Source organism: Aotus nancymaae, unplaced genomic scaffold, assembly GCF_030222135.1.
Source record: "Aotus nancymaae isolate 86718 unplaced genomic scaffold, 86718_ANA_hifiasm-v0.15.2.pri h1tg000030l, whole genome shotgun sequence".
Lineage (NCBI taxonomy): Eukaryota > Metazoa > Chordata > Mammalia > Primates > Aotidae > Aotus > Aotus nancymaae.
Genome location: NW_026988443.1, coordinates 22,960,822 through 22,984,466, shown reverse-complemented (window position 1 = coordinate 22,984,466; position 23,645 = coordinate 22,960,822). Strand labels below are relative to the sequence as shown.

General features: G+C 52.6%; 1 protein-coding gene across 3 annotated transcripts; it reads right to left on the bottom strand.

Moving 5' to 3' along the window:
* Window positions 1-570: 570 nt before the first annotated feature.
* PLA2G15 (phospholipase A2 group XV) lies at window positions 571-17,867 on the bottom strand. Of its 3 annotated transcripts, none has more exons than XM_012437491.2 (6): window positions 17,687-17,867; window positions 13,822-13,978; window positions 7,916-8,034; window positions 7,569-7,667; window positions 6,959-7,183; window positions 571-2,515 (listed from the first exon to the last, which is right to left on the bottom strand). In XM_012437491.2, exons 1-6 carry the CDS (start codon window positions 17,811-17,813, stop codon window positions 2,004-2,006), a joined length of 1,239 nt encoding a protein of 412 aa, XP_012292914.1. In that variant the 5' UTR covers window positions 17,814-17,867; the 3' UTR covers window positions 571-2,003. The 3 variants fall into 3 exon arrangements, with proteins under 3 accessions (XP_012292914.1, XP_064239280.1, XP_012292915.1); XM_064383210.1 differs by having other exon boundaries at window positions 6,959-7,058; XM_012437492.2 differs by lacking the exon at window positions 6,959-7,183 and having other exon boundaries at window positions 17,687-17,855.
* Between the last annotated feature and the right edge of the window lie 5,778 nt (window positions 17,868-23,645).

Genomic DNA, 23,645 nt, shown 5'->3' with positions numbered 1-23,645 from the left:
ACCCTATCCCTATCCATTTGCCTGTCTCTGTCTGTCTTGGTCTCTGTCAATACTAGTCTCAGCCTAGTAGTCTCTTTTCCTCCCTTGAGTTCTGTCATCTGTACCTCCCCAGGGGTACAGATAGCAGGCTGATGAGCTGAAGACGCAAAGGGTGGCATCCTAAAAAGAACTCTAGGTTCAAAGGATGCTGAGATTTGTAATTTGAAGGAGGACAGAGGCTAGAAAGGAGAGTCTTGCCAGGGTGACCTGCAGGACTGTCCTTGCCCCCAGCTCCTGGGTGGCATGTGGGGCTTGCTGACCAGGCAGGAGCAGGGGAAGGACAGGACCCATTGCCACAGGAATGTTTCGGATTCTGGTTCTTAGTCCCAGGAGGGGAACTTGATTCCAGGAGAGAGGGCAGGAGGATGAAGTCCACAGAAGGGCACAGGAACCATGCTTTGGTGCTGAGAGAACCCATCAAGGCTCCTGTAAAGGCCTAGCCCCTAACTTCCTGTCTCTCTAGCCACCTTGTACCTCCATCACCTCCCTCCCCTTATGCTTAGAGCAGAGGATAGGCCAAGGCACCTTACAGCAACCAGAATACTTTTATTGCCGGAATCCAGATACAGCCTGTTCAGAGCCCCATGCAGGGCCCACCACTCAGGAACAAAGGGAGAGACAGATGCCAGACATGTATACAACAGAGAAAATCCAGCTCCACAGAAACCTTGTGGGAGAGCAGCTCAGACCAGCCTGAAGGTGGCTTTGCGAACCCGACCTAGAGGTTGGACCCTTCTCTTGGCCTGTAGCCAGTCACCCACTTAGAGCCTACTGCCATGAAGACAGGCCCTGACTCTCCATGGCTACTGCCACAGGGAAACCCATGCAGCACCCTGGGGCAGACAGAAAGCTCCTAGGGGGGGCCCCAGGGGACCCCTGGCTCTCTCAGAGTCCCATTCAAGTTTCTGGGCTAGTCCTGGCAGACTAAATACCAGTCAGCTGCCTGGTGGGAGTAGGTGCTAGACAGGGTGACAGGAGTCCCACCACTTCTCAGCCCTGTGCCAACCCGCTTGGGTACTAATGAGTCTCTAGGGCAGGGTGGCAGTGTGGTGGTGAGGTTAGCAAGAGGTGCAGCTCAGGGAAGCTGCGAGCAGCCTTGACTTCTTCCTTGGATTCCCTTTCTCCACAGGTGCCTAGAAGGCCATGGCTCCTACCCCTGCTGTCATCCTTGGAACAATAGTCCCAGGATGAAGGGAGGTAGCTTCAGTCCTAGGGCCAACAGCACATCTGAGGGAATCAGGGCTCCTGGGACACAGCCTGCAGGACTGGGAGCGCATCTGCTGCCCAATCCAGAGCTTGACTGCTCCTGCGGTAAGGGAGGTAGGAGTGAAGTAAAATGTCCCAGGGTCTGGGAACCATGAAGAACACAACAAACTGCCCCTGCCTGCAGGGGCTACTGGGCCACCCCAGGAAGCCACAGTCAGGCTGGCTACCCGCTAAGCCACAGGGAAGCCAGCAGCTCTACTATCCATGGCCAATGGCAGGCCTACCTGTGGCCAGTGTGTGGGAAAGGTCACCCGATGGGCCAGGAGGCCATCCCGGGACCTTTGGGTACAGGACCACAGCACAGTAACATCCCTCATAGGAAGGCTGTGGGGCCAGGGCCCAGTGGGCAAGTATGAAAAGCCCATAGGGGTAGGGGGAACACATGGCCCCAGTTAGGGATTGGGACCAGGGCCCAGCCAGTCCACCCTGCAGAGCCAGTCCTGAGGTCACAGCAATTCTACCATCAGCAGCATTCTTTCCATCCAGTGTCCCTTGAGTCCAGACTCTCATTTCTTCCTTCTTCACTGCCACAGACAAAGGATAACAAACGGCACTTCCCCACAGCAGATGCTTCACAGCTCAAGACTCAGAGCCTTGAATGGTCAGTCACAAACTCTGCGAAACTCATGGGCCATGACAGCCCCAGAGGCCAAGGGTAGGTCCATGGCTGAGCCATCCAGCCCTGCCTGGCACAGGAGTCAGGGTCCAAGGAGCACACGTTTCAGATAGGCCAGAGTGGTGGCGTTGGCCAGCATCTCGATGTGCTCGCTGCCTGGTAGCTCCTGCAGCAACACCTGGTGCTCCTGGTGGCTCTGCCAGGCCTGGCACTGCAGGGCACTCTGCAGGTTCACAGTACCATCACCATCACCAAAGCAGATTTTAGGGTCACGGTCAGGGAAGCTCTCATAGTAGAAGGAGTCTGGTGTGGGGACACCAGTGCCATAGAGGCAGTGCAGCTGCACACCAGGTGGCATTGAGGCTTCCACCAGCCCCTCTGTGTCCTGCCGCATGAACCAGCCATCTTCAAAGCCTATGTCCTGGAAGAACTTGCGGTAGTCCCGCAGCGTGTAGTTGATGGTGGGTGTCTGCACGAACACCTTTTCAGGTGACCAGGTGTAGTTGTAGGGCAGTAACCAGCTGGTGGAGACAGCGGACCGCTGCTGCTCCCGGATCTTCAGGGGCCCGATGACTGGGATCCGGTTGTTGTCTCCTGCAGGGAGAAGGCTCCAGTCAGCCTGTGCTTAGGAACGCCAGCTGGTTGGGCAGCATGTTCACCACCAGGCCCCTGCCAGACCCCAGCTAGGGGCCCAGTCCACAGCCCCACATCTCTACCCTGTTATCATCATTGTAGTAACTGTAACTCTCATCCCTGCCTTGGCTTTTTTTCTTCTTTTTGAGACAGGGTCTCTCTGTTGCCCAGGCATCATCAAGGCTCACTGTAGCGTCCACCTCTCAGGCTCAAGCAATCCTCCTGCCTCAGCCTTCTGAGTAGCTGGGACTACAGATGTGTGCCACTATGCCTCATGGCTGGCAAATTTTATTTTTCCTTTTTTTTTTATTTTGAGGCAGGGTCAAAATAAAAAAGAAAAAATTGCTTATAGCCATTACTGGGACAAAAAAAAAAAAAGATACAGAGGCAGGGTCTCGCTCTGTCACCCAGGCTGGGGTGCAGTGGCACAGTCTTGGCTCACTGCAACCTACACCTCCTGGGTTCAAGCAAACCTCCTACCTCAAGCTCCTAAATAGCTGGAACTATAGGCACGTGCCACATGCTAAATGTTTCTACTTTTTGTACAGATGGGGTCTTGCTATGTTGCCTGGGCTGCTTGCCTTGGCTTTCGTCGTTTCCCTTTATTTTTGGTACATCCGGGCAGCACACATCCAGATGTGTTTTGTTTCTTTTGCTTTCCTCGCCAGGGAGTGAGGCGGCACATACTCACAGGGTGACTTACGATGCTTCCTTGTCTGTAAACTGTACCCTCCTCCGAGTGCTGATCAGGCCTGTGGGCACTGACCTAGTCTAAAGTGAGTCAGCAGGCTGGCGGCCCAGAGGTGATGACATGTTCTGCTTTTCCTTTCATGCCAATAAACTGTGTACCAGTTTTTCTTTTCCTAAGCTCAGACCAGTGTTCAGCCAGCCGTGGTCTCATCCCTCCCACTTGCCTGTGCACTGACCTGGGCAGCCAGGCGTGCTAGAGACAGGGGAGGAAGGGAGGTTGCAGTTGGAGTTGGGGCCCCTGTACACAGGAATGTGAACAACACAAACGACTGCCAGCCAGGGAGGCTCTGGGAAGTGAGCTGTAACTTGGGAACAGGGGCCTTTGGCCTGTTCAGGACCATGGTTGCCCATCACCCCACACTGTATCTGAAAGTGGGGAGGCCCCTCAGACTGACTGTAGGGCCTCACCTCTGCCTGCTATGGCCTGGCTGTAGGACCCCTTAGGCAAGGAAAGCCCCTAGGGGTGCATGGACTTCCACCTCCCCACACCACACCCCCAGTCCTGGACTGCCAAGGCCAGACAGAACAGCTTCCCAGCCTCTGAAGCAAAGCTCTAAGGGAACTCACAGAGAAACTCTGAAAGGGGCTGGGGCCCAAATGCCACTGTGGCTACCTGTCTAAACTCAGGGTATGCCCACATCTGTCCCTCCAAGCCCAGGCTAGACAGAACGGGTGGCTATAATGAGTCCTCACTAAATCTGAGTGTCTTCCAGCCAATTCAGTCACTGGACCTGACCCAATCACAATGCCAGTTGACCAATCAGGTCACGCAGTGCCAGGGACTTGAGCTTACAAGATGCTTGGCATAGCTCTAGCTCGTAGCTCCCAAAGTGAGGGTCCATAAGCCTCCCCCTAGTCCTAGCAAAGGGAGGAAAGCTCCCTCCTAGAGCAGGAAGCTCTACTCTACAGCTGCAGCTGGTGAGCTGCAACAGTCATGAAAAGATGGGGCAGAAGCCAGAAAGGGGGTGGCTTTCCCAACTGCCAGGCAAGCAGGCCCAGCCAGATCTGCACCTGTTTCCTCCCTGTGTTGCCCACAGAGGCTCCTTGCTACCCACAGATGGAGGTGTAACTCATAAATAAAAAACAAGTCTAGGGGCCAGGTGCCGTGGCTCACACCTGTAATCCCAGCACTTTGGAGGCCAAGATAGGTGATCATTTGTGGTCAGGAGTTCCAGACCAGCCTGACCAGCATGGTGTAATCACATCTCTACTAAAAATACAAAAAAATCTGGCCGTGTGCAGTGGCTTACACTTGTAATCCCACCACTTTGGGAGGCTGAGGCAGGCAGATCACTTGAGGTCAGGAGTTTGAGACCAGCCTGGTCAACATGGTGAAACCTGGTCTCTACTAAAAATACAAAAATTAGCTGGGTATGGTGATATGTGCCAGCTACCTGGGAGGCTGAGACAGGAGAATCACTTGAACCTGGGAAGTGGAGGTTGCAGTAATCTGAGATCACGTCACTGTACTCTAGCGTGGGTGGCAGAGTGAGACCCTGTTTCAAAAAAAACAAAACAAAACAAAAAAACTGGTCTAGCCTTCCTGCTCTGGGGTGAAGGTGGGGATGAAGAAGTAAGGATGAGGGTAAGAGGGAGGGATGGCCAGGTGCGGTGGCTCACACCTGTAATCCCAGCACTTTGGGAAACCAAGGTGAGTGGATGACCTGAGGTCAGGAGTTAAAGAACAGCCTGGCCAACATGGCGAAACCCCATCTCTACTAAAAATACAAAAATTAGCTGGATGTGGTGGCAGGCACCTGTGATCCCAGCTACTCAGGAGGCTGAGGCAGGAGAATCACTTGAACTCCAGAGGCGGAGGTTGCAGTGAGCCAAGATGATACTACTGCACTTCAGCCTGGGCGACAAAGCAAGAGGGAGGGACAAGGTTTAACCCAAAGTTCTTTGGCCAACCACGCCTGAGCACTATGTGTATATATGTTTGCATTGTGTGTGTATGTGTGTGTGTGCACAAATGAGTACCTGTGTGACCAACATTTATGCCACTCTGTATACATGGCTGTAAGAAACCTACACAGATGGCCGGGCATGATGTAATCCCAGCACTTCAGGAATCTGAGGCAGGTAGACCATGAGGTCGGGAGTTCAAGACCAGCCTGGCCAAGACAGTGAAACCCCATCTCTACTAAAAATATAAAAATTAGCCGGGCACAGTGGCGGGCACTTGTAATCCCAGCTACTTGGGAGGCTGAGGCAAGAGAATCGCCTGAACCCAGGAGGCAGAGGTTGCAGTGAGCCAAGATCTCACCACTGCACTCTAGCCTGGGCAACAGAGCAAGACTCAAAGAAAGAAAGAGAGAGGGGGGAGGGGGAGGGGAGAGAGAGAGAGAGGAGAGAGACGTACACAGATTACAAGGCCTATCAACTAGATGGGTGAAATTAGGAGTAGTGTTAGATTCTCTCCCTCTCTTTCATACCTAGTCCCCCAGAAGATTCTCTTCTGGAGAAAAAGATATTCAAAAAAGAACAGGACAGGGCAAGGTGGCTCACGCCTGTAATCTCAGCACTTTAGGAGGCTGAGGTGGGCGGATTCCTTGAGCTCAGGAATTCGAGATCAGCCTGGGAAACATGGTAAAACCTCTTCACTATACAAACTACAAAACTTAGCCAGATGTGGTGTGTGCTTGTGGTCCCAGCTATTCAGAAGGCTGAGGTCAGAGGATCATGTGAACCCAGGAGGCGAGGTTGCAAACAGCCAAGATAGCACCACTGTATTGTACTTCAGCCTGGGTGGAGAGTGAGACCCTCCATCAAAAAAAAAAAAAAAAAAAAGGAAGAAGAAGAAGAATGCCACTCTGAAGAAAAAAAGAGTGCTGACCCAAGAGAAGAGACATTGTGGAGACCAAAGCAACTCCATCTTGGATACTAATCCATTATATTGGCTTCTGATTAACCCCAGATCCAGGAAGGCCACTAAGATTTCCACTTTATCTTCTGTTCCTTGTGTAAGGGCACATACTTACTTTACCATAAATGAAAACAGCCTCTGTATTATCATCCTTCAATGTCCAACACATCCCACCAGAGTCACCCTTTCCCTACAGAATATAAGCCCTAGGTCTGGGGGCTAATGGTGCGGGGATCTACCATCTTATCTTGCCACCACCTGAGACAGAGATGTGGCTTCTACTCATATGTCCTATTAAATGTTTTTCTCTGAGAAACTAGGTTTGTCAGCCTCTTTCTGGAACTTTTTTTTTTTTTTTTTGAGACAGAGTCTCACTGTGTCACCCAGGCTGGAGTGCAGTGGTGTAATCTTGGCTCACTGCAAACTCTGCCTCCTGGGTTCAGGAGATTCTTCTGCCTCAGCCTCCCAAGAAGCTGGGACTACAGGCATATGCCACCATGCCCAGCTATTTTTTTGTATTTTTAGTAGAGACGGGTTTCACAGTGTTAGTCAGGATGGTCTTGATATCCTGACTTCATTATCAGCCTGCCTTGGCCTCCCGAAGTGCTAGGATTACAGGCGTGAGCCACCACGTCCGGCCTTTCTTCCTCCGATCTTTAGGGGTAGATTTGCATAGACCTCACACACCATGGGACAGACACGAGGCATGCTGGCCCAGGAGGGTAACTTGGAAGAAAGGGCAGAATTCCTGGCACCAGCCCCCCACAATGGGCCAGGTAGGGTCTTACCTGAAGCCAGGACGCGCAGGGTCTTGGCCACACCCCCCCAGGGTGCACCCAGTGCCACAAAGGCCCGGATATACTTGTCCTTCCAGGCCTGCGGCTGCCGCTGCAGAAAGTAGAGCGTGTACATGTTGCCCATACTGTGGGCAACCAGCACCACGGGGCCCCCATACAGCTGGTACATCTCCTCGATCATCTCGCGGAGGGCCAGGAAGTAGGGCCCGTTTTCATCTGCAGGCCAGAGCCAGGCAGGGGTCAGGTGGGTAGGGTCCTGGAGCCCAAACCACTGACCTTTTCTCAGGCCAGACCCAAGACTAGAAGGGAGGGGAGGGTGCTCACATTCAAACAGAGTGATCTGGGTCCCCCCTGCCTTCCATGAAGGGAGGAAACCTTATATTTCTCCCCAGGGCTCAGAGGTCCAGAGGTCCTGGGGTAGGAAATGGAGGACAGGACAAGACTGACCAAGGGTGTTGGCTGTGACCATTGGACTGGATGCCAGAGGCCCAGGAACAGGGAACAGCCAAGGACAAGGGGAGAGCCCAAGGCCTGTGGTGGCCGAGATCACCTCGCCCCTACCTCCCAAGACTTCAGGGAGAGAACGAGAGTGCCTGCTTACTTGGGGCTCGGCGCCAGTCATAGGGGGCTCCTCGGACATCCTCACCCCGTGTGTAGCCCCAACCCACAAGGCTCTCCACCATGGTGTGGAAATAGGAACCTGCAGACAGAAATATAGAGGATAAAAAAAGATACAGCTAGTGCCAGCCACCTCACTACGCCCAGCACAGAGACTGTGACAGCTAGTGGGTCCCTGGAGGAATAATACAGGGCTCTGTGCCCACACTGATCAGAGACAGCTCACAGGCTGTCCCTACAAACAGCAGAGTTTCTCCAGCTCTAGCTCCAGTTCCATTCCAGCAGAATCCCCACCCCAGCTCCCGGAGGCCTTCAGTGAGGCCCACATACCCACACTGCTTTTGCTGGGGTCCAGGAACTCCAGTGAGAAGGTCTTCCCAAAGCCAGGGACACGTACATCCACACCATCAGGAAACTGGGTGGCCCTGGATGTTTTGTTGTAAACCAGCCTGTCAGGAGAGGATATTGAGCCAGTGACCCAGAGGTGACACTGAGTTGGTGTGTCCCGACACTGCATTGTGTCCTAAGTCATAATCTCTTCCCGTGCCCAGGTTTGGTCAGATGGATAGGAGACACCAGAAAGTAACAAAGCAGGTTTATAAAGCACAGATCACCTGTAATCCCAGCACTTTGGGAGGCCAAGGCAGGCGGATCACCTGAGGTCAGGAGTTTGAGACCAGCCTGGCCAACATGGTGAAACCCCGTCTCTACTAAAAATACAAAAATTGCCTGAGCGTGGTGGCTCACGCCTATAATCCAAGCACTTTGGGAGGCTGAAGCAGGCAGATCACCTGAGGTCTGGAGTTTGAGACAAGCCTCATCAACATGACGAAACCCCATCTCAACTAAAAATACAAAATTAGCCAATTGCGAGGGCCAGGTGCAGTGGCTCATGCCTGTAATCCCAGCACTTTGGGAGGCTGAGGTGGGTGGATAACAAGGTCAGGAGTTCAAGACCAGCCTAGCCAAGATGGTAAAACCCTGTCTCTACTAAAAATATTTAAAAAAAAATAGCTGGGTGTGGTGGCAGGTGCTTGTAATCCCAGCTACCCAGGAGGCTGAGGCAGAGAACTGCTTAAACCCAGGAGGTGGAGGTTGCAGTGAGCTGAGATTGCGCCACTGCACTCCAGCCTGGGTGACAGAATGAGACTCCATTTCAAAAAAAAAAAAAAATTAGCCAGCTGTGGCGGCACATGCCTGTAATCCCAGCTACATGGGAGACTGAGGCAGGAGAATCACTTGAATCTGGGAGGCGGAGGTTGTGGTGATCTGAGACCGTGCCATTGCATTCCACTGTAGGCAACAAGACCAAAACTCTGTCTCAAAAAAAAAAAAAGCACAGATCAGAATAATTACATCCAAATGAGGACCCCACCAAGGCATAGTTACTCTAAAGACTGACCCCAGGACCCCTGTCAAATCAACACTCCCTTCTACCCTGTGACCCTAACCTAGAATGAGGATCTTGGACCTGGTAGGGAGAAGGAAGTGCCAGACCTGGTTCTGCTGTGAACTTCACACTGGACCCCAAGAGGCAGTCTACCCTCTTTCAGGTTCCCATCGCTCCATCTCCTTGAATCCAGCTCCTGCTACCCAGCATATTCCAAGCAAAGGAAATGGTCAGTGCAGCACATAACAGAACTAGAAAGGGGCCGGGCGCAGTGGCTGACACCTGCAGTTCCAACGCTGCAAGGCCAAGGTGGGAGGAATGCTTGAGGCTAGGAGTTCCAGGACAGCCTGGGCAATACAGTGAAGCTTTGTTGCTACTAAACATCAAAAATTTTCTGGGCATGGTGGTGCAGGCCTGTGGTCCCAGCTACTTGGAAGGCTGAGGCAGGAGGATGACTTGTACCTGGGAGGTTGAGGCCACAGTGAGCTGTGATCACACCACTGCATGCTAGCCTGGGCAGCAAAGCAAGACTCCATCTCAAAAAAAAAAAAACAAAAAACCACTAGGCCAGGCACAGTGGCTCATGCCTATAATCTCAACACTTTGGGAGACTGAGGCAGGTGGATTATCTGAGCTCAGGAGTGGTCCCTGGAGGAATGCTACAGGGCTGATTAGTAGAGACAGGTGAAACCCTGTCTCTACTAAAAACACAAAAATTAGCCAGATGTGGTAGTGGGCACCTGTAATCCCAGCTACCTGGGAGGCTGAGCCAGGAGAATTGCTTGAGCCTGGGAGGCAGAGGTTGCAGTAAGCCAAGATCATGTCACTGCACTCCAGCCTGGGCAGCAAGAGCAAAGCTCTGTCTCAAAAAAAAAAAAACACGACAGGCAGCACGCCCCAGGGCTGCTATATGGGCAGATGGCCAGGTAGGAGAGGGGTCAAGGCCCAGAGAAATGGTGGGAGCTGGTGGGGAGAGACAGGAGGAAGGCCTTGTGTGGCCCCAGGTAGGCAGAGTTGGGTCCCACTTCCTCTGGGCATTGCACACAGCAGCCAGCCAACCTCCAAATGCACCCTCCATGGAGGAAGGGAATGAACCATGCTCCTATGAGCTGCCCAGTACCCCAGGGCTGTATCACCTGCCAGAGTGCAACCACAAGGCCCAGGGCTTACCCAGCAAATTCCTAAGTGCCATGACATAGGACATGGACTCCAGCTACTTAGTTGAGATCCCTAACAGCCCTTTCTTAGTTTCTTTCTTCTTCTTTTTTTTTTTTTTGAGACAGGGTCTTACTCTGTTGCCCAGGCTGCAATGCAGTGGGGGAATCACTGCTCACTGTAGACATAACCTCCTGGGTACAAGTGATCCTCTTACCTCAGCCTCCTGAATAGCTAGGCAGGCACCACCATGCCTGGCTAATTTATTTATTTGTTTGTTTATTTATTTTGTAGGGACAGGGTCACACTATATTGTCTCACACTGTTCTCAAACTCCTGGGCTCAAGTGATCCTCCTTCCTCAGCCTCCCAAAGTGCCGGGATTACAGGTGTGAGCCACAGCACCAGCCTATTAGTTTTCTAGAACTGTGCAATACAGTACCACAGACTCAGCAGCTTGTAACACCACACGTTATCTCATAGTTTCTGTAGCTGCAGTGCCAAACAGAAGCAGACAAGACAGACCCCACCTCAGGGCTCAGTACATGGCTGCTGTACCATCTCCTGTGGGAAGAGAGTTGTCAAGGCCTGAAGAAATGATGGGAACAGAGCGAGGGCCAGGGAGACACCTTATACTGAAGAAAAGCCTTGCACCTTTGTGCCAGGCCAGGAACCTTGCTCTGGCCTCCCTCATACCAAGAGGCAAATGTGCCCCCCAAAACACAGGAACCTGGAGCTTCCAGTGGTCTCAAGTCCCACTTGCCCCCTTAGATATCAGCCACACAAAGCTGACAGGATCCCCACAAATGACCCAAATAACAGCTCCTGAGAGCCATTCTCTCCAGGGCAATTCGTAGATTAACCCAACAGCCACACAACAAAAGCAGAAAACTGTTCTTGAAAGTCAAAGCTGTTCTGCACTGGGGGAAAATCTAAAGGAGTCAGAGAAGCAGTGAAGGCAGAGAGGTCCCCCTTGCTATCAGCTGGCAGCTCCAACTGGCAGCACCTGAGGCTGTGTCTCCAGTATAAAAATAGAAATGCACATCAACAGCCCAGAAATAACCCTGATCACACACACACAGAGGAGGAAGGAGTCAGCAAAACGGGCATCAAAACAGCTGGCAGGCCAGGGCGGCTGTAGGAGCAGCTAGCTAGTCTCTGGGAAAAACTTTTTTTTTTTTTTGAGACAGAGTCTTGCTCTGTTGCCCAGGCTAAAGTGCAGTGGCTCAATCTCTGCTCACTGTAACCTCTGCCTCCCAGGTTCAAGTGATTCTCCTGTCTCAGCCTCCCAAGTAGTTGGGATTACAGGTGTGTGCCACCATGCCCGGGTTTTTTTTGTTGTTGTTTTTTTTGTTTGAGACGGAGTCTCCCACTGTCACCAGGGCTGAAGTGCAATGGCTCAATCTCAGCTCACTGCAACCTCCACCTCCCAGGTTCAAGGATTCTTTTGCCTCAGCCTCCCAAGTAGCTAGGATTACAGGCACCCTCCACCATGCCCAGCTAATTTTTTGTATTTTTAGTAGAGATGGGGTTTTGCTATGTTGGCCAGGCTGGTTTCAAACTCCTGACCTCGTGATCCACCTGCCTCAGCCTCCCAAAGTGCTGGGATTACAGGCGTAAGCCACTGTGCCCAGCCTTAATTTTTGTATTTTTAGTAGAGACAGAGTTTCACCGTGTTGGCCAGGCTGGTCTTGAACTCCTGACCTCAAGTGATCTGCCCACCTTGGCCTCCCAAAGTCCTGAGATTACAGGCATGAGCCCCCACACCCATCTGGGAAAAACTTTTAATTTGGGAGACTCCATTCAACTTAGACATTTATCGGGCACCAACTATGTTTCTGGTCCTACTGCTATAAAGATAAAACAGAGATACATTCCCTCCCTACACAGAGCTCAACCTGGGAGGGAAGCTCAGCTCAGAGCCACACATTCTGGGTTTGAATTCTGATTCTAACATTTATTAACTGAGTGAGCACAGGGAATTTTGTAAACTTGTTGAGCTTCCAGATTTCCTTGCTGTAAAGGAGGTTTAAAAACCACCTGTTGGCAAGTAACACTGGTGGGGAAAAAAAAAAAAGGAAATAAAACAGCACCTATTTCATAATGGGGTTGCTGTAAGGCTGATGAAAGAAAGCATATAAAATGTACAGTACCTGTGCAATATGGGGAAACATCCCTAGAGAGAAATTTGGGCAGGCAATGAGGTTTAGAGGAAAAAAGCATGTGGCCTGGTAGAAGGAGAGTCAAAAGGGAGTCAAAAGGGAGATGTCAGCTGGGCACAGTGGCTCATGCCTGTAATCCCAGCACTTTGGGAGGCTGAGGCGGGCGGATCACCTGAGGTCGGGAGTTCAAGACCAACCTGACCAACATGGAGAAACCCTGTCTCTACTGAAAAAAAAAAAAAAAAAAAATCCAAAATTAGTTGGATGTGGTGGCGCATGTGCCTGTAATCCCAGCTACTCAGGAGGCTGAGGCAAGAGAGTCACTTGAACCCAGGAGGTGGAGGTTGTGATGAGCCAAGATTACACCATTGCACTCCAGCCTGGGCAACAAGAGCAAAACTCCATCTCAAAAAAAAAAAAAAAAAAAAAGGGAGATGTCACAGAAGGACCAGGTTTTTGATTTGTTGTTGTTGCTTTGAGATAGGGTCTTGCTCTGCCGCCCAGGCTGGAGTACAGTGGTGAAATCTCTGCTTACTGCAACCTCTGCCTCCCTGGCTCAACTGATTCTCCTGCCCTAGCCTCCCAAGTAGCTGGGACTACAGGCGCATGCCACCATGCCTATCTAATTTTTTTTTTTTGGTAGAGATGGGGTTTCACCATGTTGCCCAGGCTCGTCTTGAACTCCTGAGCCCAGACGATCTGCCTGCCTCAATTTCCTGAAGTGCTGGGATTATAGCACTTCAGGAAGTCTATAAATGTGCTTCCATTCACCCTTTAAAACATGACCCTAAGCCACTGTGCCTGGCTTAGGGTCATGTTTTAAAGGGTGAATGGAAGCACATTTATCAGGCAAAGGGTGTAGAAGTAGATTCCAGGCCAAAAGAACAGCAGGTGCAAAGCCATGGCATGTCCCAAGAAGAACAAGCACCTGGAGAGGCAGGGGAGGCCGAGTCACAGGCAAGGAAAGGGGTGGGGTCCATGCCGAGGCTCTGAATAGAGGCTGGGGCACAGAAATTGTGTGCAGGCGGGCACGGTGGCTCATGCCTATAATTCCAGCACTTTGGGAGGTTGAGGTGGGCAGACGACTTGAGCTCAGGAGTTCAAGACCAGCATGGCTAACATGGTGAAACACCATCTCCACTAAAAATACAAAAAATTAGCCAGGCATGGTGGTGGGTACCTATAGTCCCAGCTACTCGAGAGGCTTGAACTTGGAAGGCAGAGGTTGCAGTGAGCTGAGATGGCTCTAGCCTGAGTGACAGTGAGACTCCATCTCAAAAAAAAAAAAAAGAAAAAAATTGTGCGTAAGCATGAGAGGCCAGGGCTGAAGAGTAGAGGAACAAGGGCAGCAGGAAGGGAAAGTTAGTTCTGCCCGGAGTGCAGAGGTGGTACCGACCAGACCAGACCAGATCAGACCGAGGAAGGAGAGAGGTCAATGACCTCTTGAGATGAGGATAGAAGAAACAGGCTCTGGAGGCCTCTCAGGCACTGTTGGTGAGCAGCACCCTCTCTGTGTGCCCCAGCCCGCACCTGATGTTGTCAATCCAGCAGTCAATGATGACAGGCAGCAGCAGTTCCAGGTTCAGCCAGATTGTGAAGTAGCTTTCGGTCTTCTTGGAACAGAGGTAGTGCACCACTGTCGGCTTGTCCAACTTGGCTTCCAGTTGGTTGCCCAAATCACCAGGGACTGCAGGGGGCACAGGACATGAGTGAGCCCTCGGTCTGGCAGGTTTGAGACTCCCAAGAACTTTGATGTCTGCAGCGGGACCCCTGAAGAGCCACGGATACTATGGCAGACCTCTGCAGTTCCACAACTCAAATTAAAGCACAGTGCTGGGGACAGGGAATTCAGAGAACAGGGACCTTGACTCAAAAACCAGGGAACCATCTTTGTGCAGAAAAACTGCTACTGCAGTGTGGTGCAGAGATGCCTGTGGGGGGGCTAGGGAGAGGCCTGATATGTTTGAGGAAAGGCCCTAACATTGTCTCCAACTCCAGATAAAGTAAGTCTTTTTATCTCCAGATAAAGTAAGTAGGTAGGTTCACTGGAACATCCTCCTGGGCCATTCAGATTATTGGAAGGGGGTTCAGGGTGAAGTCACTCCCCATGCTAGGCCTCAGTTTCCGTATCTGTTAAATGAGATCTTGGTCTGAATCACCCTCAACAAACATAGACACACCTCTACACATAGTTTCTATGGTTAACGGACTCAGATGGAAGCTCTGCCTGGGAGGAGGGGCTTGCAGACCTCTTTGCATTCCAGAACCTCCAAAGTTTGGCCAAGGCCCTGTCATTAGATATATACCCTCGAGGCCAGGTGTGGTGCCTCATGCCTGTAATTCCAGCACTTTGGGAGGCTGAGGCGGGTGGATCACTTGAGGTCAGTAGTTCAAGACCAGCCTGGCCAACATGGTAAAACCCCATCTCTACTAAAAATACAAAAAGTTACCTGGGCATGGTGGCACACACCCGTAATCCTGGCTACTACTCGGAGGCCTGAGACAGAAGAATTGCTTGAACCCTGGAGGTGGAGGTTGCAGTGAGCTAAGATTGTGCCATTGCACTCTAGCCTGGATGACAGGACAAAACCCGGTCTCAAAGAAATAAAAAAGATATATACCCTGGAGGCTTGAACCCAAAAGTCTTCCACCCATAGCTATCCCAGGCTACAGAGAAGACAGGGCCCCATTCTCCCTGAGAGAGGGAGAAGGAAACAGAACAGACCCCTGGGTCACTTAGCCAAAATTCACTAGGAGAAAGTATCCAGGACAGGCTTGTAGGAGGGAAATGAACAGAAACACAGCTGAGAGAAGCTTACATTGGCACCTGCCGACCTACCAAGGGCCCAAGCCTTACTAAAGGCCAGAGTCCAGTAAGGTTCCAGAGAGCAGATCATCTGGAGGGCCCTGGCATGGCTGGGAGCCCGTGTTGGAGACAGCCACCCTGAACCACCACTATTCTCGCCACAGTCCAGGCCCTAGGGTGACTTCTCTCCATCCCAGCCAGCCTGTTCAGTCCACTCAGAACTCTGGGGCCCTGGTGACACCCAAGTCCCTCCCCATTGCTTCAAAGCCCTTCACAGTCTTGTTACTCCCAGTGACCTTTCAGGCCTCACCTGCCCCTACGTGCCAAGCTCTCGCCACTTTCCAAACATATCCCCGTTTGGGATCCGTGATCATTGAGTAAAAAACCAGTGCTTGGCTCTCCTGGACATTCACTGGGCACTGACTATAAATCCAGTCCTGCATAGGGTGTGCCCTCCCTGAGCACCATCCCAGTGTCTTCAGGGTGCCATGGGAGGCAGGGGTGGCATCTGCCTTCACGTCCCTTCGTGGTGTGGGTACAGAGGCAGGGAGTCCCCATCACAACAGCCTCTGGATGATATGCCTGTGGACTGGGCAAGGAGTGGGCAGAGACCCTGGTCACTGTCTTTACCAAAGGGGAAGTGGCTGAAAGAGGAAGTCATCAGATATGCTTTACTCAGATGCTCCTTGCCCTGGTCAGGCTGTGTGGCCTCTAAAAATAGCAGTGGCCACTTCCTGAGCCCCTCTGAGCCTGGAACTAGGACAAGAGTCATCTGCATGCCTTTCACTTCAAGTAACACTGGGAGGGGACAGCCTTATTTCCACTTAACAGATGAGGAGACTGAGGCTGTAAGAGGTGGAAATGGCCTTGCCTATGCTCCCTTCCCCTTGCCCAGGGTCTTCTGTATCACATCTCTGGTCTCTGTTTCCTACACCATTTCAGGACCCACCCCTAGAGGATTCCGATCCTCTGACGGCCAAGGTCAGATCCCTGCTCTGTGCCTAGGAGCTACTTGTCCACTGCCCACCGTGAGGTCTCCCAGGGCTAAGGCCAGCAGCCTCACTCCCTGAGAAGCTGGGCAGGTTAGGATTCCTGCCGCTCTGTGATTCTGGGTGGGGCCTGAGGCTCTTCTGCTATGACCTAGGATAAACAGACTGACGAATTGATGAGTGTGGTTAGCAATAATCCAGCCAAAATGGCTGTGTGCCAGCCACAGACCACGTGCTTCCCAATGCCACACCCCTCAGACTTAGAACTCTGCAGGCCCACCTAGGACTCCCTGAGGGCCTCAAGATAAAGTCCAGATGACCCAACCAGTCACAAGGCCTGTGTAGTCCACTCCTCCCCTGATTCGATCCCAGGAGGCCTGGGATGCTCATCTCTCTCCCCCTGCCCAGTACTCTTCCCTGGCCTTAGCTCCACCTATATACTCCAGGAACCCTTACTTGACACCCACCCACTAGGGCTGGGTTTGTGGATTCTCTGTGCTTGCCAAACACAGACTTCCTCTCTGGAGATCATTGTTATTTCCATCCTGCAAGCTTGGGGAAGGTGGGACCAAGTCTGCCCAAATCCCATGGTGAACCTGGGCCAGGTATCCCCCTGGAGCATTTCCTGGCCAGGAACTCCTGGTGGGGCCTTTCTGGCACCACTCTGCCAACTCTACCCTTCTGTGATTTGCATCATCCTCATTTAAAGTACTCTCAGCAGAAAGAGCATTCAGATCACACTGCACTAGACTCCCTGTGTAACTCATGCCTCGGATGCCTCTGCCTTCAGGAATCCTGGCTGGCCATGGACATGCCAGCTCTGGATGGGAGTGACAGCCTGAATAAGGCACTCAAGGCGCCCTAGACAGAGGTCTCATCCCTGCCCATCCCCACAAGGAAATACTGTGGCCAATATAGAATTGCCAGGGTTGTGATCAAGGAGTGGGGTGGGCAGGGGAGGTCACCCAGCCCCAGCACAGTCTAGCCTACTCCAAGTATGTGTGGCAGGGTAAGAGTATGAGCAGGTTGCCTAACACAGGTTCGTGGCCATTGTCCCAACCCTTTCCCTTCAGTTTCCCTCAGGCAATGGCACATATCTGATAAGTTGTGGAAGTTGGTGGCCCCCTAGAACAATCCTTTCCCTAAGGAGGTTCCTTTCAGTAATGCTTTCTGGAATATGTGGCTGGAGGGGTCGAAGGTGACAACCTCCTAGCCAGGACCAGGTCATGCTGAGGTCAACTCAGGGGCCACTCTACACACCCCCACCACCCCTCAGGAGTGGGGCCCAACCATCTGTCTTTCCAGCTAAAAAAATGGGATAAGGGGAAGCAAGGCTTGGGAATGATGAGGACAGGTGGAAATATGAATAACCAGATGGTAACTCTCCCACTCACTCCCATTTTCTACCAGGGCAGGAGGTGGGGGGCTGACCACACCCACGCCTAGCAAGGCGGAAGGTGGGCCGGCAGATCTAGATCACCTGTGACAAGACAGACATCAAAGACGCTACCCCATCCTGTGACTGGAACAGATGCAGACCAGGAAGGCAGCCCCGCCCGCAGCCCGTCCAGCCCGACCCACCACCAGACGCGTGCCTCACCCAGCACCACCGAGGGGTGACGTCCGGCCGGGAGCGTGGGGTCTGCGAGCAGCATTAGCAGCAGCAAGAGGAACAGGAGGCCATCTGGGAGCAGCCCCACACGGTAGGGACGGAGGTGGGGGCCCATGGTTTGCGACGGTCGCCGCAGGTCCAGGGTGCAGGTTCAGCGCTCTCGGCTCTCGCTAGGGCGGGGGCGGCGGCGACGCGCTTAACCCCGCCGCCCGCATCCCCTTATCCCCTGGGCCAATCAGAGCCCGCCTCCCGCAAACGGCCGGCCAATAGGGACTCGCCGGCATACACGTCCCTCCCAGTCGGAGCTCGCCGCCCCGCCCTTGCTCAATCCCCTACTCCCTGGACCATGCTGCGCGCCGAGCGCATCGATGGATCGAGGTACGGCCAGGCTCCAGGCTCTCAGCCGCCCACCCGGGCACCCAGGTCGCCGCTGCTGTGTACCCCACTCAGCCTGGGTACCCGAAGTCCACGCTGCTCAGCCCTCACCTGGCGGTTCCCTGACCTGGAGGATCTGAAACGGACGAGACTGAGAGAGGATAAAGGGTGCAGCGCTCGCCGCTGCTGAGCGACTCGGGTCAAAGCAAGAAGAGGGAAAGTGAGACCCGGACAGTTCTTGGGCTTCATGTGACCAGGAGCTGACCAGGACCTTTGTGCAACCCCTACACCAATTCTTAGCACACCTTGCCCCGAGGGCACCTGGGTTCGGCCAGTCAGCCCTTGTAACTGTCTGCCCCGCGTACAGATGCGGGGGAACCAGGAGAGACCAGATCAGCATGTTCAGTTCCCAAGAAGGGGGTTAAAACTGTTCGTTTTAAGGGCGCAGAGTGCAGCATCACCCCGCCAGTCGGGGGCGGGCGCGGGGGTGGGAGTGGGCTTGAGCCTCGACCCTGCGCCATGGGCCATCTGCAAGTTCCCCTGTAGAGTAGAAGAGTCATAGGGAGTCCGTGCTCCTCTCCGCTCACGCAAACCTGAGGAACCAGAGAGGACATGGACTCCCTGCACCAGGAAGCAGGGGAGAACAGAGTGGGCAAAGACCTGACAGCCGGTTTTCTGCCGGCACTATAGGTCACTGTGGGATAGAGGGACCAGAGTGCTTGGGAAATAGAGGTCTTGATCCTCCACACACACCCCCTTCAAAGGGGCAACTGCACCCTGGTCATCCCACCTGCCCCAAGACCTTTGTCCTCCTGCCCCTTCCTTCCTTCTTCTTGGTAAGCAGCTGCCTTGGCTACGAAGCCAGTATCTTGCCCTGCCCTTCTTGAGTTCTTATAGTGAAACATGTTGGTGACTGGGCTACCTACCACCACTCCCTTTTTCTTTTTCTTTCTTTTTTCTTTTTGAGACAGCGTCTCTCTGTCACTCAAGCATGAAGTGCAGTGGCGTGATCACGGCTCATTGCAGCCTTGACCTTTCGGGCTCAAGCGATCCTTCCCACCCGAGCCTCCTGAGTAGCTGGGACTACAGGTGTACACCCCCATGCTCAGCTAGGTTTTTAAATTTTTTGTAGAGTTGGCATCTTACTGTGTTGCCCAGGCCAGTCTTGAACTCCTGGCCTTAAGTGATTCACCTGCCTCAGCCTCCCAAAGTGCTGAGATTACAGGTGTGTACCACTATGCACAGCCCCACCCTCTCTTAAGGTCCAGCCATCTGCCCCTAAGGCCTTGGCTCAGGACTCCTACTCCCAAAGCCCCTACTTCCCCCACCTTCACCCGTGGCCCAACAGAAGGTCGCTGAAGACCCATCTGGTGAAAACCCAGTGAGGGAGACCATAGAGATGCTTCTGCAGGCCTAGGGACAGGCAGGAATCCAGTCAAAGGTTAAGTGGGGGAAGGGAGGGATCAAGAGGACCAGGGCCACCCTGGACTCTGGCCACAGTCTAAATGTCTTGCCAGCCCAGCAGCATCAGGTGACCATGGGCCCCTGGAAGGGTAGCCCTGTCCTCAAGAGGGGTTGCCTGGCACTTCACTCCCAAAGGCCTTACACGTGTTAGGAACCATAGCCATTAGGGGCAGGATGGCAAGGCCCAGTCAGCAATGACCCATGCTGGCACCGTGGAGAACGGTCAGAAAGTGAGGGTCCTCCCTTTTCATAGTGAGTCTGCCATCCACCCGATCCCCTAGTCTGCAGACCTGGCATCATCCTGAGCTCTGGATGCCTCCACGCTTCTCAGAACCACAACTCTGGTGGTCATAAGGGCTTGCCGGCTCTACCCCCGCCAAACTACACTACCCTATTCCCACAACTGCCTCATTACTGATGTCCCAATGCACACCCATGTTCCTGTGGGTTGTTCTTCACATGACAGGCTAACACCATTTTTTTTTTTTTTGAGATGGAGTCTTGCTCTGTCGCCCAGGCGGGACGTGCAGTGGCACGATCTCGGCTCACTGCCACCTCCGCTTCCCAGGTTCAGGCGATTCTTCTGCCTCAGCCTCCTGAGTAGCTGGGATTACAGGTGTCTGCCACCAGGCCCAGCTAATTTTTGTATCTTTTAGTAGAGATGGATTTCTCCATGTTGGCCAGGCTGGTCTTGAACTCCTGACCTCAGGTGATTGGCCTGCCTCGGTCTCTCAAAGAGCTGGGATTACAGGCATAAGCCACTGCGCCCAGCCCTGATTTTTTTTTTAAATCTTGCCAAATTGCTCTCAGGGGCCTGGGGAGTCATGCCCTACAAACCATAAATTCTCATTAGATGGGTTTTATTTAACCCTATATATTGTGACTTACTTTGGAGTCTGACTCTGGCATACCATTAGACAAAGAAGAAAGTCAAAATATTCCAAAGCAATGTTTCTTTGCCATATTTTGAAATGGCCCTGCAAAACTGTCCTTTGTGGGCCGGGCTCAGTGACTCACGCCTGTAATCTCAGCACTTTGGGAGGCTGAGGCAGATGGATCATGAGGTTAGGAGTTAGAGACCAGCCTGGCCAACATGGTGGAACCCCATCTCTACTAAAAATACAAAAAATTAGCCAGGCATGGTGTCACACACCTGTAATACCAGCTATTCTGGATGCTGAGGCAGGAGAATCGCTTGAACCCAGGAGGCAGAGGTTGTGGTGAACAGAGATTATGCCACTGCACTCCAGCCTGGACAACAGAGCAAGACTCTGTCTCAAAACAAAACTGTCCTTTGTGGGGGAAATTTTGTATCTGTAAAGAATCTCTATTAACATAGCTAGATCTTTTTCTTCCAGGTCCTCCCAATCCTGAAGAGATTAAGAGTCTAGCACCTTTTAAAGGTCTGAATAGGAAATATTTGTCATTTATTGTATCTAAGGGCAGCTTAGAGACACGCCTGTAATCCCAGCACTTTGGGAGGCCAAGGAGGGTGGATCACCTGATGTCAGGAGTTGAAGACCAGCCAGTCCAACATGGCAAAACCCATCTCTACAAAAACAGAAAAATTAGCCAGGCATGGTGGCAGGCACCTGTAGTCTCAGCTACTCAGGAGGCTGTGGCAGGAGAATCACTTGAACCTGGGAGGCGGAGGTTGCACTGAGCAAGATTGCACTCCAGCCTGGGAAACAGAGCAAGACTCCACCTTAAAAAAAAATAGTATACAGATATTTTACAGAGTTTGACTCTTTTCATTGACAGAATAAATCCAGAGACTGAAGAGCAACGCCAGCTGTGGTATCTTCCTTAGGACAGCATACAGCCAACAGCCTTCACCCCTCCTGCTACCAGGCCCTTTGCACTCCCTCTCACTGACCTAAGCTTCAAGCTCCCCTACCTGGACCAGGTAATCCAGGACTTGAGGCAACCAAACTAAGACCAGGGCTTTCCGGGCTGATTTGGTGGTCAAAGCTGAGTCCATTCAGAGACAGGTGGAATCTCCCTAAAGCTCATGGCTCAGCAGGCCCCCATTCCTCTGCCACCACTCTCCCTGCAGTCACAGGAGGCCTAACACTGATCCAGCCACAACAGAACCCTGCAGGCAAAGGGCCCAGAACAGAGATCATGCCACTGCACTCCTGGGCAACAGAGCAAAACTCTGTCTCAGTAAAATCAAATAGGCCGGGCGCAGTGGCTCACACCTGTAATCCCAGCACTTTGGGAGGCAAGGCCAGCGGATTGCCTGAGCTCAGGAGTTCAAGATTAGCCTGGCAACATGACAAAACCCCGTCTACCGAGTACCAGATCAGCTGTAGAGACCCCCACCCAGGCGTTGCTGAAGGAAATGAGAGGCAGACACCCAGATAGAAGAGCAAATTGGGTCTATCGGGGGTCCAGCAGTCTTCCGAGCTGAAAACCTCAGGGGCTGACAGCATTCCAGGCTGAAGGCCCCAAGTAGACTCTGACCCAGTTATTCTCTCTGAACAGGTGATTATTATTAATTAACAGGTGTTCTGTGTTCTCATAACAAAATATGCCAAGTAAGCAGCTGGTGCCTGCTTACCACTGATCACAAACAAACTAAAAAGTATTCTCCACAAGGGAGCCACAGGGGCAGGGGCAGATAGCTTAAAGAATGGATTTAACAGGTGTAGGATATTTATATATTGTCCTGCCACTTTGGAATGCCCCAAGTCGTTTTCTACTCGGGGTGGTGGGGTGGATAGGTTTTCCTTGCCCCATCATTCTTCGTAGCAAACAATATATTCTATCATACACTCAGCATTCATCAATATTTATAAACTTAACATTTCTCAACACCCATCTCTACTAAAAATGCAAAAAATTAGCAGGGGGTGGTGGTGCACGCCTGTAATCTCAGCTACTCTGGAGGCTAGAGGCACAAGAATCGCTTGAACCTGGGAGGTGGAGGTTCCAGTCAGCCAAGATCGCGCCATTGCACTCCAGCCTGGGCGACAAGACTCTGTCTCAAAATAAAAATAAAAATAAAATAGGCCAGGTGTGACGGCTCATGCCTGTAATCCTAGTACTTTGGGAGGCCGAGGAGGGAGGATCATCTGAGATCGGGAGTTGGAGACCAGCCTGACCATATAATTTTGTATACTAAAAATACAAAAGTAGGTCAGGTGTGGTGGAGTATGCCTGTAATCCCAGCTACTCGGAAGGCTGAGGTAGGAGAATCGCTTGAATCTGGGAGGTGGAGGTTGCCGTGAGCCGAGATGGCGCCATTGCACTCCAGCCTGGGCAACAAGAGCAAAACTCTGTCTCAAAATAATAATGATAATAATAATAAATACAAAAATTAGCTTGGCGTGGTGGCAGGTGCCTGTAATCCCAGCTACTCAGGAGGCCGAGGTAGGAGAATGGCTTGAACCCAGGAGGCGGAGGTTGCAGTGAGCCAAGATCGCGCCACTGCACTCCAGTCTGGGGGAGAAGAGCAAAATTCCGTCTCAATCAGTCAATCAATCGATCGATCGCCAGAGGTCATTGGCCTGACAGGGGCATAGAAGGCACCACCTTTTCACCACTGTCCTGGTGCTTCGCACGTCCTTGGGCGCAAGCCCCGGCCCCTCTGGTTCTGGCAACGGAGTCAGCGCGCCCTCTGGCGGATGCTCGGCAGCGACTCTGCACAGACGCGGGATCCCAACCAGTGAGGTGGAGCCCAAAGCTCTGGTTAGAGGAGTAGCCTGGGAGATAAGGAGGGACGGTGAGAGCGGCGACGGGTCTGGACAGTCGAGTGTGGATCTCCGCGGTGCTCCGCAGCGTCGAATCCTCTTCCACCGCCAGATCTTTCCTGGCCGGGAAGGGAAGGAGGGAGGGCGTTTTTGCACCACTCCTAGACGCCCTGGAGGTTCCAAAAGACCCGCCACACTCCCCGTCCCCCGCGAGAGCCCCCACCCTGTACTGCCCGGGCTTTCATGTCCCCGCGGCAACAGGCTGCCTTTAGGGGTCCAGCCCAGGCAGGCCTGAGAGCCAGATGAGAGTGGACTTTCTCAAGTATGGGACCCACCGGATCCAGTCCTTTCTTCCAAATACCTGGCACGCGTTTTTGAGAAAGGCTTCTGGCCTCTGGCGGCCTGGGTCTTCG